Genomic DNA, 18,437 nt, shown 5'->3' with positions numbered 1-18,437 from the left:
TCACATTGTGTTATATAAATTTATTAAACTGTAAAAATAAAATTATACAAATTTATGTACAACAAAAGACCGTTGTGAAATACTTTATTGTGGACTGATGTTCATGCTGAGAATACGGACTGAGGGTCTGTGGTGTTTACACAGCTGTGAGCACAGAGGGCGGCTTGTTCTTCACACTGCTGGTTATCACCCCGGCTTTCTTCTTGGCCGGGGGCAGAGTAGTCGTAGCTCGGCTGTAAATGTGCTGTGATAATGAGAATATAAGTTATTATTGTGTCACTATTTCTAAACCAAGATAACCTGACAACCGAAACTTGGCTCCTGCTCCATAGGTAATAAGAATAACTGTATATAAAACATCCATCATATATTATCGCTGTATAAAGAACAAAACAAACCTATGTATAATAAAGAATCAGTTCCCAGACACAGACTGTCTATGAGTGGTCTGCATGACACAGGAAGTATTGTCTGGTGTGAACAGATGGCGGAACAATGGAAATCCAGGACAAGCCAGATCTCCAGATAACATAATATCATTAGGAATAAAATACTGTTCTGATGTTTCAAATTATTATAAACTACAAGTACAGCTCCCAAAATATCCGTTGGGGTCCTAGTACTAATATAACAAATGTCTCTGTTTTGGACATTCTTATTTCAATAAATAACACTCAATGTGGGAGATGGCAGCAGCCATATTTATTTTCTAAATACCAGAAAGTCTAGTGAATAACTCCTCCCTCCAATTTACATAGGATGCCCCCGGCAGAAGACAGGAGAGAGGGAGACAAACCACATACTACCGAAATAGATCCTGTTATCACCATGGAGACGCATGTTTTACATACTGGATTTGTGCTTTTCCACAAATCATATTTGGGTGTTACCAATTCCCAAAAAGAAAAAAGTTTCTTACTGTGATGGAACGATGGTACAAATCTACACCAAAGTCAATAACAACATACTTAATACATTAAGGGGCATATTCAATTCCGATCCGATCCGCGGTAACGTGCGTTACCGCGGAAAATGCGCACTACTGCCGGTAATATGGTATCGCAATAACGCGGATTTTCGTACGCAGCCCTATGGGCTGCGAACGAAAATCCACGTTATTGTGGTACCGCGGATTACATTCGCGCCCGTTCCGGCGCGATCCCGCGAATCGGGATCGGAATTGAATATGCCCCTAAAGGTGGGAAACACGGTTTCCTTTCAAATAAGCATCATACAAACAAATACATTAAATGTGGGACACACTGTTGCCTTAGAGATAAGGATCATACAAACCATTTGATTGGATTTCATTCTGGCGCTATGGAAAGGGAGGGCCCCTGGAGTCCCCATTAACAGCTCTCGCTGGAGTCTGTCGTATCTTTCCTGGTCGTCTTCACCCTGCAGGGTGTGATGCGGGAAATGTGACAAGTTCTTATGTCTATAAAGGTTTTAGTGAACTGCAGGTGGACAAACCAGTAATAACTGAAACATAATGTGTAAAATAAATAATCATGGTCTGAAGACGGAGGATTCAGTTAAGCTTCACCAATGGTGCCTTCAATGTCACGGATGGGATGCTTCTACATATATGACCATAAGCCCTTGCCCTAAAAATTTTCTTAAACAAAAGGGTAGTGTGGTAATCAGCTGACAGGGTGAAAAATGATTCCTTAAAATAAAAAAAGCTACAAGTTCCAGATGACTCAAACAGTTCTCTGGAACATCTAGATTGACAGCTCCGTAGTGACAAAATGTTTCAATATTTACTAAGCTATCAAACCTTTGTTTAACTGCGTCTGTTACAAGCTTCCACCAACACACTGCCAGGAGGAAGTATTTACAATTACTTTATTTGATCAGAAAGGATGAGTTATAATCTATGGCAGAGAGTGTTATTCCTTATAATACTGTATGTTATTAATGCTGAAGTGATGAGGTCACTAGATTGTAATTATAACCAATGACATCACTGTATTCACAGACAGATAACTATATCACGGAATGATAGGTTCTCTCCGATGGATCACTACATGTATGTCCTCATTACTTACCAATGACAGAAGCTTATTAACCGGGATCATTCCGGGTCTGAGACTGCCCCCAAATTTCACTGTGTTCTGCACGTCCTCCGGGATGACAAAGGATTCGTTATACCAAACCTCAAACTCTGATAGGAGTAAAACCAACGGTGATCATCAAATATCATCATAACCCCATAAAAATCATCAATATTTTTAATCAGGCCACAAAGATTATTATCAATCATCATTGTCACCTTCCAAAGATCATCAAATATCATCATCACCGCATAATTATCATCAATATTATTAATCATCCCACAAATATTATTATCAATCATCATTGTCACCTTCCAAAGATTACCATCAAATATCATCACCCCACAGAAATTATCTTTATATATCATCACCACTCCACAAAGATTATCATAAAAAAATAATCACTCCACAAAGATTATCATCATCATCAACCCAGAATGATTATAATCAAATATCATCAGAAAGTTTAAAATTCAATATCATTACCCCACACAAATTATTATCAAATATAATCATCATCCCAGAGATATCATCAACTATGATCATCATCATCCCACAGAGATTATCCTAGATATATACCTGGCAGCTATATAAACAATACACACAAATGGACCTTATTTACAGCAGGGTGTAAAGCGCACATGTGCTGTAACTCACAGCAACCTGTCAGATGTTAGTTTTACGTTTCTGATGGTGTCTGGTTGCTGGGGAACACATCACCACATACTGCACCAGTTTATAAACAGGTCCCAACACATAGAACGTGCACCATTAATGCCACCACATCCGTTTAGAAAGAAAATATGACTTTGAGAATAACATGACAAAGAGCCAGAATGTCATCCGTGAATATCCGAGAAAGAGCCAGACCTGCGACTAGTCGCTGCCGGCACTGATCCACCAGTTTCTGGCAGTACTGCACCTCCGCCTTCAGGTTCTGCAACTCATCGAAGTCTGCCCGGTATTGTTTCTTCAGGTCCTTCAGCCTGACGATCAGCATGAACTCTTGCTCGTCGATGATGACCTGCCCTTCGTCACTGATGTACTCGCCTGTTTGGGAGACACGACCGATCATCGGTGTCCTCATGGTACAAGGACATCATACATTGAGTATTATATCTCCATATAAAACCTCACCGGTATATATAAAAAGTGCTCAGTAAGTGTCAGTCTAGGTAACTGTATTTTAAAATCAGAATAGAATTAATTTTATCCTTTGTCCAAATTTAAGATTGCTGTGGCCATTTATCTTCTTAAAGGTCCGTACACAGGTGTTGAAAAACAATCCTCATTGTCTACGCTACAATGAGACCTCACTACGTTTCTTCACTTTCAGAAAAAAAGGCGCCTTAGAGGTGACATAATTAGTATAATTAGTAATTAGTATAATAAAATATACTTGAGGCCACTACAAGGAGTTTTCTAAAAAAAACAATTATATCAGGGACCACACAGAGGACAAATGGTCATCAAATGCAAAGTGAATAAAGACGTGGGGGGGGGGGGGAATGTCACAATGGGGGGTTATTTTTACTTGCTCTGGATCAACGTAAGTAGAATTTCTGATATGATGAACTTGGTGACCCCCTTTGTTTTTTCACCCTCACTCACTATGTAACTATGTAGTAATTCCATAACAGTAGTTCTATAATAGTAGTAGTTTCTGGGCCCTATAGTTCCCCTAGCAGCTGGCGAGCCACAGGTTCCTATGCCTGCTGTGAGTACTGGGTCCTAGAGCTTCCTGATGAAGCTTACATTGATACCTTGTTTCTCTCTCTCCAGCTTTGTCTCGTTCAGGTCCTGGGTTGTCGCATCTATTTCCTTTTTGATCATATTTATCCTCTGAGTGATCTCCTTCAGTTTCCTCCTCCTGTCGACCAGGATGGATTTGTTCTCCTTAAATATTCTGTTCAGTTCGCTCCCTCTATCCGCTTTAAAGTCTTCAAACGATGATGTTTTGGAGGGAGGAGATCTGGGGAGGGGGAGGGGGGGACCATCAGTGATTTTACAGTCTTAGTAGAACACAATAGTGGTGCTTGTGAATGAGCATTGTTCCCTAAATATCCCAGGACTCACATTTGAACAAGTCGGAAGTATAAACCTCGTTTCATATTCAGGTGCTTTTTATGCATTTATTTTATTACATTAAAATGTTCTGATTCGTTACAGGACTCTCTATCTTTGTGAATGTTCTAATGCTCTGATTGGCTAGGAGGTGGTCTAGCCCTGTGTATGTTCTAATGCTCTGATTGGCTACAAGGTGATCTAGTCCTGTCAATCCCCTAATGCTCGAATAGCCTACAGCATTATACCAATTCATGATTTGTAGAACCAGTAAACCCTGCAAAACTTATTTGTTTTAGCCCCTTGTAGCCATAACTATACCTCTGCCCCATTTTCATCAGTTGTGCAGGGCTTCAGTGAAAAGCTCTGCTGGAGGAACATGGTTACGGCACTGGACAGACACATGTATATATGTGCACACTACATTGACCAGGTTGGGAAGTCCGTCCCTCTTCTGGTCTTTAGACTGCAGGACTCATCTTATGGAATCTTCCAAACTGCCGTTGTGAGATGACTCCTGCAACGTATCGGTCGTCATCCCTAGACCAGAAGAGGGGAGAGTTTTCCACACTGCTCAGCCGTAGGTGCGCTCACATGTGGTCCCCTCTGTTATAAGATTAACAGCTCGGCACACTGGGGGCTGGAGTCATGCAGATCTCTAGTAATTACTTCCCTTGGCTATGGCACGGTGGCTACCAGTGTAACACACACACAGATGACAGTTCTCACCCCGGGCGGTTCGTCTCCTCTTTCGCCGGCATCTCCGAGTTCTGGGTGTCATTAGTTTCCTGCTGCTCTTTAACAGTCGCCTCCTTCACATCGAGATCCCGGAAGGACATTGCTGTTTTTGATGGGGAGATGGGTTCTAGCTCCATGCCGAGGGCCGGGCTCGCTGGGCCTTCTCTCCGACTAGTAGGGCTTATATCACACCGGAAAATAAGTACCATAACAGTAACTGAGACTTACTTTATGTCTAATGGGCAGTCACAGTATATTACTCTCTCTATGCTTTAATAACAGCGGCCTCCACCCAATGCATGTGAAACAAAAACATCAATTCATTAAGCACATTGGGGGGGACGTGGACCCCACCAAAATATGTAGCAATTTTTCCTGACTGCCGCAGGTGACATCAATGACAATAATAAACCCTTCATCCCAAAGATTTCTGTACATAAGAAGCCAAATGTGGCCCTTTATGATGGTAATAGGAAAAAAAAAAAGTTGATTTGAAGCTAATCTTTGCTATTCCTTTGTAAGGAGTCTACATAGCGGAACAGACATATAATAGTGAGAGGGTCTCCCTGGGGGTCCTCACACTCTGGGAATGGTCTAACCAGCAGCCTACAGCCCGGCTGACTTACACCATAAACGTCAATGAGCCAAGATAGTCTGACCACACGGAAAACTAACTCTGACATCCATAATCATTGCTCATTGTGGGGTTATATCAATTAATTAGTTTAATTAAATGTAATGTTAATGTGATAATTGCAGGGACCATGTCTAGACGTCTCACCTGGATAAATCCTTCACCTTTCGGCCCTTGGACCTTTTTGCAGACAGTGAACTATTTGACTTAGATGAAATTGCAGCAATTCCGATGCCAAAACTGCTTCCGTCCACATCTCCCACCAGCTGGCTGTCTGCATCCAACACACCTGCCTGGAACAAAGGTGATTGTGCTGTAACTCAGACACTCAGAAGCACCTGCACGTGTATTAGGACATGAGCAACCTTAAATCTAAGTGAATATGCTTCCGCAGCAAAGATGTAATAATAATCCCCAACAAACTAATAAACTTTCACCTGGCTTATGTTACACCTCAAAGCTGCCTTATATTAAGGTCTGTGCAGGGGCTTTCTTAACTTGTGTCCCTTACTGTACTGCATATGAACGCCCTACATCTCCCTTTCTAAGCAGAAGGGGCTACAAGTGCACGGTACATGCAACCCCAAACAGTGATTGTATTTGTATCATTATTGGGGCCGAGCAGTGAACATTTATCTACTCTCAGTGAACAAGTTGTGCGGGTGATTCACCTCTCGAAGCTCTTTGGCCGGATACGGTTTACACTCTGGAGAACAGATCTGGGGCCCGGGCACGCAGGTTTTGCATTGCTTTGCATCATCTAATCCCAGGTCTTTGAATAACAAAACTTTCTCTGTGGGAAATAACATCTCCACAAGTGTATTAGCTTCGCAGCTTGCAGCCTGATGATGATTTGGCATTGGAGGTATTTCATATATAGGATTTATGTGTTTTCTGCATTGAAAACACATAGATCAGCCGGCTTCACGTTGTGTCCCAATGGTAACCACCAGGTGGCAACAAAGAGCTGTCACTGCAGTTCCTCCCAAAATCCAAATGAGAGCGAGTGAGTGAGAGAGGAGACAGAGTGAGAGAGAAAGAGAGAGTGAGTGTGAGAGACAGAGAGAGACAGAGAGAGAGTATGAGTCACTTTTACCCTTGCAGTCTGGCTGGGCCAACTGCAAATGTAGACTTAACCTCATGTGTCAAACTCCCACTGTCCTATAGATTGTAAGCTTGCGAGCAGTCTTCTCACCTCTTCGTCTGTTTTACCCAGTTTGTTTATTAGTTTACTATGTTTGTCCCAAATTGTAATACAGAATATGTTGGCGCTATATAAATAAATGATGATCATGAGAGAGAGAGAGAGAGAGAGAGAGAGAAAGAGAGAGCGAGTGAGTGAGAGAGACAGAGAGAGAGGGTGAGAGCGAGAGAGACAGAGTGAGAGAGAGTGAGACATAGAAAGAGAGCAAGTGAGTGAGAGAGCGAGTGAGAGAGACAGAAACAGTGAGAGAGACAGAGAGAGTGAGTGAAAGAGAGAGATACACTCACTTGTATAAGCTACAGTCCAGGGCACATTCATATGAAGGTAATAAACTCCACATCACTGAATACCCAGCACACAATGTAGCAATTATAGGAAACTTTTATTGCAACATTATAAAGCGGACAATGCAACAGAAGTGAATATGATCCTCATCAGGAGGCATATAAACACACAGGGCCTGATTCATCTTCACACGGAAGTCCCGTTGCATGCTGTATTTTGCGTTAAGTTGCTGCGCACATGCACCAGGACAGGAATACAACTGTCTACAACTTGAAGGGCGGAACGGGGGTGGGAATGGGTGGACATTACGGGTGTGCTGAGGGCGTTCCCGAGCAGATGCGGAAATTCAAGTTCAGTTCATCTCATAGGTACGTGTTTTTTAGCCGTATCAGCTGCACCAGTTACAGTACAGGTGTAAGTGCCAACTGACAGTGATGACTACACGTATGTACGCCAGTACGTGTATGCAAGTGATAGAAACTATAAAAAAAGCATTTTATGTACAGTACGCAATAATAACATCCTGATTTATGTATTTCATATAAAAATAAAAAATTACACAAAATATTTTTTCTAAAAAACATTTTTATTAATGATTATAGTACTAAGATTTGTTCATATGTTTTATAAACATTTTTTTGTGCATGCGTTCTGATGTGCACATATACATGTACGTATCCAGCACTGTGTTCTGTCTACAAGTAATGTCTAGGCAGAGCGCACTTATACCCAAATGTAGAAGGAAACGCATCTTGAGATCCGCTTATATCGGAAAACGGGCGTACATTTATACAAGTTGCGTTCACATTGCATTCGAAGATGAATCTGGGCCACAATGAGAAACTCAGTTATTTAGAAATAAAGGGCAGCAGCAATCGCCCTGGGTCCCAATCACATAGTGACCGTGCAGCGGAAATAGAGAACAAAATATAAGATAACTTTTTTTTATTTTGTTACACCAGGGTGTACTAATTGCAGTCTGCAATCTCAGCGGATAAAGCTGCAACAAAATACTAAATCACAATGAAGAATATAAAATACACCAAATAAAGTATAAAGGGAATAGCAGATAAAAGATAAAGTATCACAATAGTCTTACAGTCAATATATCAGAGCTGTGAAAACAACGGTTTGTTAATCAATGCTGGAACCAATCATAGTAACCGCTAAATAACAGCAGACTCATCGTAAGAACTACAATCTACTGACACATGTAGAATACAGGATTATATATTAAACGATAAATCGGAAGTGGGAACCATTCATAAACATAAGTCACATAGTGTATCAGTAAACACTACGAGGTGACACAGCGCAATGAGGCAGGTACAACGGTCAATGTAGTAGTTATATTAAAGCCGTCAGAGCACAATCAGAGGAACGCCAGCTGAGATGTAACCAGTGCTGGGATTCTGCACAGTGTTATTAGATATAACTGTATCCAGAGCACAGTTACAATAAAGTCACCCAGCTCTGCTGTGTATATGAATTGCTGATCACACATTATATTGGGATTGATACTGAATGGCTATGTGGCTCTAGCACTGGGTAGATCCCGGCACTGCTGTGGTTGGACACCAGGGGGAGATTCAATTCAGCGTGATGTGTCTTAGAAACGTCCACGGAAACACACTGCGTCGATAGAGGCACCCATAGAGCTGTGCAGAAAAACTAGCAGAGATTCCTACCGTAATGACTGTGCGCACTCGGACATCGCGGTGATGTCCTCGCGCCACATCGTTAGCAACTGGATCTCCCCCCATGTGTTTGTCTTCAGTAAACGGCTTCTTCTCCGTACTCTTTGTATTTACAGGGCATTGTCACCTACAATGGTGGAAACCATTGCCCAGTCCAAGCAATGGTACAGTGCAGTAATATTAATACCACAGACGTACCTTCTGCACCGCGGAGATGGCGGAGTAGTCAGTCTTATCTATCAGCGTGTACTTCTGTCTGAGCCGGGCCTCCACTTCCCGCTCCTGCCGACTACAAAGAGACCCCAGTCAGTGCTGCCCCCTATCACGTATGAACAGTAATGATATGTAATATGTTGTGTTGTATGTCCACATATTTAGAAAAAAATAAATAAATAGGGGAAATAACCATTGATATTTTTACACATCTAAGATCATAATGTTTTTTTTTTGCAATCTATAAAGCTAAATAAAAATTAGAGTAATACATCCACAGTTAACCCCTGTGTGTCCCACGGTCATATCAGTCCAGGAAAGGACAGTTACGTTATGTCTGTTTGGCACCTGTACGTCAACATGCAGTGAGGTTGTGACATATATAAAACTAACACTTACTTCAGAATAAGTTTAAACTGGGAGAATACCTCCTGGATTTGTCGGAGGTTTATGATCTGGAAAAGAGAAATATATGATCAGTAAATCATGAAGTTAGCACAGACACACAAAGCTAGAAAGCACTTATATATAGACTCCCACACACAGAGGACATGCACAGCTAAACTACCTGAACATAAGAGTTAGAATATCTCCACATTACACCTTATCAGTGAAAAGTACATGGATCTCTAATAATAATACTACAAGTGTTAAGACCAGTGATCACTTTTAAGCTGGTTTTCTTTCCTCTTTACCATTGGTTTTAAATAGTACTGTTTGGGCACTCCTCCAGCTCCACACAGAAACCACAGATACAGGTCTTGCACTGATGAGATCTAACAAGGTCGTAACAGGCAGTTTGTAAGTGAGATTTATGACTCTGGACCTATATATGTATCCAACGGTCGTGGGTGCAACTGAAGTTTCTGGCATATCTCTACTCAGAATACCAAGGGTGAAGCTGATTTCTTGATTCTTTGAGATAATGTTGGATGTTATAAATGAGTACTATATATAGTGTGTGTTACTGCTACCAGTACTCACATCAATCTCATCCAGAGTACCGTCCAGATACCTTTGGACCTGAGAGTTAATCTCTGCGATCTGACCCGCGTTGAACGGTTCATAACTAACATGTGTCTGCTGCCCCTGAAATAAGAAAATAAATTGTTGCATTTCCCGTAACGAACGGTTTAAATGTATCAATCATACAATGATAAGTCTGACACTAATGGGCCACATTTATTAAAACAGTTATTTCTAGAAAATATCATGAAGTTCAAAAAACAATTATTGGAATTTGTAAAAGCCGGATAAATGTTTCTGTTTTCAGCGCCTGACTGGGGAACGTCTAATGTAAATGTAGCGTTAAGGAGAACCCACGGATTACGTAGTCTACAGCGTAGTGAAGGAAGGATACAGCAGGTTGTGGTAGGAGAAGAACAGATGACAAAAGTCACAATAAAGTCTATTTCCTGGGTAACTCTTTTCTCCTATAACGCTGAGAGTCGGTTTCCTTACCAGGCAGTCGCGGAAGGACAGTTCCCGTCTCAGGTGATCGATCTCTCGCTGCAGATTTTTAGACATTCGCTGAGAGAGGAAAGAAGAATTAGGAGACCGGATTGTGATTGTGCTGCACTGTGACGTGTTCTATGTTACATATCAAGGATTGAATACATGTCATGTGTAAATCAGCCATGACCCCCCCACGTGATGTCCAGCAGGCAGCAAACTGATACATCTAACCATGAATCTGAAACAGATTAATATTCGGTACATGATATCTTTCTAAAGCACATAAGTCCTCACCTTATTCTATGTTTATATTAATGGGGACCACTGGAATGAAGAATTAAAGGCCCTCTAACCCTATATTCATAACCATCTCCATGTACATAGCTGTGTAATACGTCAGTGCTTTATACATAAAGGAAATTAATATTATACTTCTTTATTTTCACTTTGCGTTTGTCTTAATGAAAATATTCATAACATTATTTTTGCTATATGTCTGAGGGCAGGAATAGAGGTGACCGACACCTCCTGACTCTTCCCCCAGCTTGCACAGAGGTGTAACATAAAACCGTGCCACGTTTATACATTTCTCTAGGCAGCATTAAGCCCAGAACACCCTGCAGATTAGGGTCCCTTTAACCAGCTTACCACCGGGTCGTAGTGCTTAATGACAACAGACTCAGCCGGGATACATTTCATCCTGCTGGCAAATCGCAGCGTTGACAGCTAAAACAGAAATATAATGTTTACAAATTAGTCCTGATAATACTATAAAACTGAGACAAAGATAACTAAACAAAAGACACTCCTAACACCAAGCTTAAATGAAATGTCAGCCCTTACACCACATCATAACCCTGGACTGGGTTATAGTCCTAAACCAAGATTGTGAGATAAATGATCTTCTGTGTAGATAAATTAAAGCTAGTTATGGATACACAGAGGTACAAATCTTCCCTATTTAGTCTAATATCGCTCGCCACCCTCACCACACTCCATTACTTATCATGTGCTAAGGAAGCCAATAATGGATTGACAATAAACTGAACTAAGCTCTCTCAGAACACATGGATGTAAGCCAGGATGTTAAAACACATTTCTTTTGTGAAATATTTTTGTACGGAGACTTCTGTCAGCTACAGCAGAACATCTGTCATGGTGCCATTCACATCATCATACAACATATCAACAACAGATTGTTCCTTTACAAGCAACAAGGTAAAGAAAATATTTGATAATACCAGATTTTTTAACAAACATTTTTATATTTTAGGAGACCAACATGGCCAGTCGTTAATGTTTTATGAAAGTCTTGGTTCAGTGTGGACTGGATAATTATGGCACAACCGTCTTATCACGCCCAGCTACGGGAATTTATGACAGAGGTACATCACGATCACCAATATACTTACCGTCTCATCGATCTGAGCCGCCTCACCGTACACATTTGCCACCAGAACAGTGTTACAGTTTCCTCCTAGAGATCAGAAACACGTTAATGAGAATGACAGATTTGTTACTGGATCTTTATGCGCGGAAACAGCAGCATTAGGGTAAACTGTAAATGGTGATGAGGACTTGGTCCATTCAGTATTTGAGAACATGTTATAATGGAGCTTAACATTAATGAGCGCCAACATTCATTATCATTTTAGGGCTGACAGTTGTGATAAAAAATAAGGATGCACAAAATCCATATTTACAAGGCTCTGATGATAAATCAGTAGAATCCGAACCCATATTTGTATATTAACAGTAGAGGGTTGGCTAAAATGTATATTTTAACTCCTGGAAGTCGTATCTCTGGGTTCTGGCCAATAAAATCAGAAATTTAAATCAAATTTGGTTGAGAGAATCCAAAAGACTTTGCTGAACTCATATTTGCCTATAAGTATTTAGTGGGAATCCTGTAATCGTTGCTTCCTACAAAAATATACATGTATGGAAAGAGCCATCAGAACTGACAACACTTTTGCTGTGCATTGTGGGTAAGAACTGTTTCTACGCACAATCTGCCAGATGAACAGAAGGGACTATTATAAACCCAAACGCCAGGGGACAAAGAACAAGCAGATTCACAGGATTTAGGGAAGGGGTTTCTAAGCATGTCTTACCTAGCGAGTCCTTAAGGGCATGAGTGAGTTTGCTTTGCCTGAAAGGGACGTGATCTCGGCGGTCGGCCAGAGCGATGATGACTTGCTCCAAGAACGACAAGGACTTGTTAATGTAAGTGGCCTCTCTCAGCACCTGCCCTTCAGACTGAGGAACAGAACAGTGAGTAACAGCGGGTAATAAGACAATGCTCCATGAACAGGGGGAGGTTATACATCACACAATCACAATGTAACACATAGGATGAGAGATCTGTGCACTCACCCCAGTTTTACCCAGTCTTTCCGAACCAGCCAGATCCACCAAGTTAATTTTTGATACGGTGTATTTTGCATTAGATAAAATCCTAGAATGAGACTGGAGAACAAGTACGTTATATAGTTTGTTATATTCTGTACTGACCGAGTAATAGTACAAGAACCCAGGAACTGTCTGAAGAATTACGGGCGAAGGTCAAGGTCTAAACTACATCCTCGCATTGAGCACTCAAACATTAACAACACCCTGTTATAGATCAGATAAAGAGGAACATATAAGACTAGTTCCCTATTTTGTTAGGCTGTTGATAGAAAAGTAAATTATTACTAATAATTGATAATTTTGAGCAAGACCAGCCAATAATCAGACCAAGGAAATAGCGGAGTATGAAGCTGTCAAAGTTGAATAATTGGAAGAAAGAAAGTATATTGATTAATATTGTTTTACCGTGCGATTGCAATCAGTACGCCACATATCATGGCGCAATCGCACGAAAAATAACGCACGCATACACTCGCACTTATACATTCACTTGTATACAGTTCATATTTATAATAGCTCAAATCCACAGTTGTTTATGAGCAGATGTTATTTGGTTTATAGTTAAATATTATAAGGTTATATGTACACATTAGTGAGATCTAAGGTTCAGGTCACAGGAAACGTCATGTCTGGTATCATTCTAATCCCCTATTTATTCGCAGACGTCCGGTTCATTTTCGGAAAGGTTTGCACATTGAGTATGCTAGTTATGGATGATAGGGAATAAATGATTATAATGATATTGTCTGTGTAATGCTAATAGACCAGTTTAAACTAGTTCTTGGCGGGAACATTAGTATTCATCATCTGGAGAGCTGACCCCCACCCTTGGAAAGCTGACCCCCACCCTTGGAGGGGGTTGTTTGAACTGACCTATGGACTGCATTACACTGGACCTTCCTGAATCCTGAACTTATGGAAACTTGCCAAGTCATCTGTATTGTATTTACTGTAACACCAATTGTATATATATTGCTCCCTGGAATCAGCTAGTCAGTCACTCTGACCACAGTCTTCAGGACTGAAGGACTGTCTAGCTGGACCCAGCAGAGCGTAGCCCCGGGCAGCGTATGTATCGGTTGTACTTATTTATTGAACTGTTATTATATTTGCTTTTGCTAAATAAATAGCTTGTGCTTTGGAACCACACTAATCGCATAGACAATGATTATTGGAAAACGATGAAATAACTTTAATAAAGCGGACACGTTCTAAGTTAGCGTTTTGTCTGGGGGTACGGACAGCGGAGGAAGAGATAACATTTTACCACTTAGCATCCATCCTCACTAATCCTGCGTCCGTCACTGTTACATATGAGAAGCAAAGAACTCAAGGGCCCTGACCTAAAGAGCTTACAGTCTAACAGTCAAATATGCAGTGGTGGGAGAAGCAGAAATGCAGAGACAGTATAATGTAGAAAGAGAGTAAGGGGCAAGTAAAATAAAGGCTTTTGTTATTGTTATATAATTCTAGGGAGAGGTAATCCTTTGCTGAATGCCCCGAAACTTCTGGGTTGTAGTAAGTTCTGTGAATGACAGATGACAGATTCTGTTTAATTATTTAAGTACTTACCTCCAAATGAATGGTAAAGATACAATGGGATCTGGAAGAATTCTTATTCAAGATGTGTGATCCTATAATTCGGTTTGTCTGCCCCTACAGGAGATATTATGGGGTAAAATGAAAACACGCAACACAAAGATAATATGTTATCACACACATGGCACAACTGGAAATAGACAGAAAACATGTATGTGTCATAGCTTCTTGCCTCAAACAGCAAACTGAGGCCTTGTTCTTCACTGGAGGAGTGATGGACAGATAGGCCTTTAACAAACACCCCCTGCAGATCCTCTACTATGCTCATCTGGTTGGCAGAAGCGGGGACGTCCGGCAAGGTCGACAGGAGGTCAAACAGGGTTTCGTTGTAGATTTCCAGGTAAGAGATTCTCACTGTAACCAAATTGTCATTTTGCTCTTCGATCTCTTTAAAGACCTGTGTAGGATATGATAATAATAAAGCCAGTGCTCCACATACTACGTTACAGAAGAAGGTAAGTGATTGGCACAGGACTACTGATGGGTTTTGGGCCCCACATATGCAATCACTTGGGGTCAATCTGGTCTAAAACAACCACATTGGACATCCAGATTGCAGTGCGTGTAATCAGATTAAAGCACGAGAGTAGTGGACAACATTATGGAACTGCAGATACGGGTCAGAGTTATCTCCGGTCCCTGTGGTGAGCGCTGGTACCTGCTGTAAGGTTCTTGGGATGATGCCGCGGTGCTTGTAGTTTTCCGTTGTTCCGGTGATGGTGTGTGTTTTTCCTGCTCCTGTCTGTCCGTAGCACATTATTGTACCTGACAAAACAAAGCCGCAGGAAACACGCTGTCAGTGAGATGGGAACCCCATCCAGTAGGGCCACATTGCTGTTTAGGGCCAAACGAGCAGGACGGGTGTTTCAGACAAGCCTAGATATTAACTCTCTTGTACCCAGACCGCTCGGCTCAGAAAGAACTTGGTACAGGAGCTGTAACTACAACAGTGTCAGTGAGGTAAGTGCCTCTGGATGTCCTCTCAGGAACATAGATAAGAACTGTCCTTAATTTCCAGTACACAGTTTTAAAGAGTTTCCCCAGAAATGTATCCAATCATCAGTATTGATCAAAGCGCTGTTTAATTCCTATTATTATGTATGGGGGGTGCAATTTTCAGTATCTATCCTTAATCTATGATCTTTATAATGTAATATTTAACAAAGAGCAATTATAACCAACTTCTGTAAACACGTAAATATATTATGACCAAGATTGTAATACACAAATGTCTACCTAAACCGCAACGAAAGGACTGAGCAGTAAAATGTGCCAGGAAATTAATATGAAATGTTGGAAGGTATAAGGTTAATTAATAATTCTAATTGGTCTAATTGAACAAAGAAGGAGGCCGGTGCTCACCGTTGTAACCTTGTAGTGCTCGGGACACTACAGACTTTGCCACAGACTCGTAGACATCCTCCTGCGCCGCGTTCTGTAGGATCCCGTCCACTTTAAATGACCAATCATATCGCTTGTTATTGACAACTCCAAGTTTCTCGTCTTTCTTAAGGAGTATGTCGATGGCCTGAAGAATTAGGAGATGAAATGACACAATGAAGGTTTAAGGAATAAATATGATACTGGCAATAATACACATTTATAGAGAAGTCTCACCTTGTTGTCTTCTTCAAGTTTGATAATCTCTTGAGCAAAATTCGAGGTTGGCCTGATCCGGACAAAGACCCGCACATCACTGCTCTCCCCACTCATTTCAGCCCCTGAGAATAGAACACAACAGTCTGACACAGCTACAAAGTGGGATGATGAAAAGGTGAGAATCCAACTAGCGGATGGAAATATCTATCTATATTAGGATACAGGGATGTATCTCAGCTGCCTCTCTGTGTGTGGCCAGGTCCAGTGTTCTGTCCGCTACACGTGTGCGGCAGCCATGTTTAAATGTGCTCTGGAGCTGAGAAGGTTAATTCACCGGCGCTAGGCGTTGCGTGTGTAAAATAGTTATTTAAAAAAAGTATGTAGTAAAAATAAATGTATTTTAAATGTGCGCTGCTGTGCTGGAAGAGTAATACCAGCGCCGCAGCATTCAATGGGTTAACCCTCAGCGCACAGTGAAGAATGTATTTTGAAATGTAATGAATGAGTATTTAACGTATGGACGCTATGGCACCGGTAAATAACCGGTGCGCAGCTCCGGATAGGTTTAAGTCCCGGCACTTGGAGTATGAATGTATATATTTTCATATTGTTCATGTATTGATTTATGAGGTAATACGCCATGTTAGAGGAAAGTTGTTTTTGTACTTTTCTAAAGCAAGTCACCTGCTAATTAAGTCTTTTCAGCAGAGTGACCAACACATCTTTTTAGCCTGAATACATAGCAGGGGGTCGTTACAGAAGAAGGTAAGTGAGCCTTTTATTCTGTGTATTCTGTTATACAGATAAGGGACTATTTCAATAATCTACCAGCAAGTAATTTGGGAAATCACAGATTAGTGTATATTTTGTTAAATTTAAATTGTGTTAAATCCAAGTTTAGAGAATTTATTACATCCTGATGCTAAACGTCGGATGCAATATCTCAGACTTTGTGGTGCCAGTTAGGATCAGGTGACTGGGTTACCCCCTGCTAACATGTGTCCCGGAAACAGTATATAAAGAGCCCTGTTTGACCACATAATGTAGTATACCATCTGTACTTCTGGATGATCACTAGTACCTCTAACTAGTGTGTAGTTCAAGGGTCCTTATAATGACCCTTGAACATTAAACTTGACTGCTTGAAGATTTTGCCTGGTGCCTATTGCCTGCTCTATCCTGTGACCAACAGATCAGAGCTTACACTCTAATCCATTCCCCAGCTGTCCTGTGTTGAACCCAGCGTCTCTGTGTCAACACTCTGCCCGCTACCCAGCAGTCCTGATCCATAGTAAGCGGTCAGGAGGTACCAGCCAGCCCATAGCAAAGAGGTGCTGCAGCAGATATAACAGCTACCCGAGAAGTACGCGGTTCCAGGAGCCGGTGAAGAGACTGGTGGTGGCAGCTGAATTCTCCTACAACTATTGCGCAGTTGGCATTTGTAAGTCGGAGAGTGTCTGGTAGCAGATGACACCAGTAGAAGTGGTCAGTAACAGTCGGTTACTGACGGTGAGAAAGCGATCCAGATAAACTGTGTAACATCCTTTCTCCTCTTCCCCAACAGACCGGGTGGTGAAGTCAGCCCATCTGGTCACAGTCTAATATATTATAGCGTATATACAGTATAATACACAGTACTGTATATACATTATAAGGATAGGATACAGAATATATGACAGTGTAAACAATATAATAAATAGGATACAGTATATAATACAGTGTATACAGTATAATATAGGATAGAGTATATACAACAGTAGAATATATAGGATACAGTATAATATATAGTACATTATATACAGTATAATATATATTAGATACAGCATATTATATGGTATATTATGTAGATAATAGTATATAGGATAGAGTAAACACGGAATATAGGATACAGTATAATATACAGTACAGTATATACAGTAGAGGGGGATTGTCTCATCTGCTCTCAGCTGTCTCTCAGTGTATACAGAAGGGGATGTCTCTCAGTGTATACAGAAGGGGATGTCTCTCAGTGTATACAGGAGGTGATGTCTCTCAGTGTATACAGGAGGTGATGTCTCTCAGTGTATACAAGAGGGGATGTCTCTCACCTGCTCTCAGCTGTCTCTCAGAGTACACAGGTGGTGATGTCTCTCAGATGTCTCTCAGAATACACAGGTGGTGATGTCTCTCACCTGCTCTCAGATGTCTCTCAAAGTACACAGGTGGTGATGTCTCTCAGCTGTCTCTCAGAGTACACAGGTGGTGATGTCTCTCACCTGCTCTCAGATGTCTCTCAGAGTACACAGGTGGTGATGTCTCTCAGCTGTCTCTCAGTGTATACAGGTGGTGATGTCTCTCAGATGTCTCTCACCTGCTCTCAGCTGTCTCTTAGAGTACACAGGTGGTGATGTCTCTTAGAGTACACAGGTGGTGATGTCTCTCAGCTGTCTCTCAGAGTACACAGGTGGTGATGTCTCTCAGCTGTCTCTCAGAGTACACAG

General features: G+C 41.2%; 1 protein-coding gene across 3 annotated transcripts; it reads right to left on the bottom strand.

Annotated features, from left to right (window-relative positions):
• KIF9 (kinesin family member 9) lies at positions 1–18,429 on the bottom strand. Of its 3 annotated transcripts, none has more exons than XM_075214165.1 (21): positions 18,213–18,429; positions 15,976–16,079; positions 15,721–15,886; positions 15,017–15,123; positions 14,531–14,755; positions 14,332–14,415; positions 12,724–12,816; positions 12,462–12,606; positions 11,760–11,824; positions 10,996–11,073; positions 10,354–10,422; positions 9,877–9,981; positions 9,292–9,347; positions 8,878–8,968; positions 5,641–5,786; positions 4,851–5,039; positions 3,821–4,029; positions 2,928–3,107; positions 2,052–2,167; positions 1,294–1,398; positions 1–244 (listed from the first exon to the last, which is right to left on the bottom strand). In XM_075214165.1, the coding sequence occupies exons 2-21, from the start codon at positions 16,069–16,071 to the stop codon at positions 137–139; spliced, it is 2,433 nt and encodes an 810-aa protein (XP_075070266.1). In that variant the 5' UTR covers positions 16,072–16,079; positions 18,213–18,429; the 3' UTR covers positions 1–136. The 3 variants fall into 3 exon arrangements, with proteins under 3 accessions (XP_075070266.1, XP_075070269.1, XP_075070267.1); XM_075214168.1 differs by having other exon boundaries at positions 8,887–8,968; XM_075214166.1 differs by lacking the exon at positions 18,213–18,429 and adding an exon at positions 18,045–18,143.
• Positions 18,430–18,437: the final 8 nt, after the last annotated feature.

The sequence above is a fragment of the Mixophyes fleayi genome, chromosome 5, assembly GCF_038048845.1.
Source record: "Mixophyes fleayi isolate aMixFle1 chromosome 5, aMixFle1.hap1, whole genome shotgun sequence".
In the NCBI taxonomy this organism is placed as follows: Eukaryota; Metazoa; Chordata; class Amphibia; order Anura; family Limnodynastidae; genus Mixophyes; species Mixophyes fleayi.
This window is presented reverse-complemented; position numbering and strand designations above follow the sequence as displayed.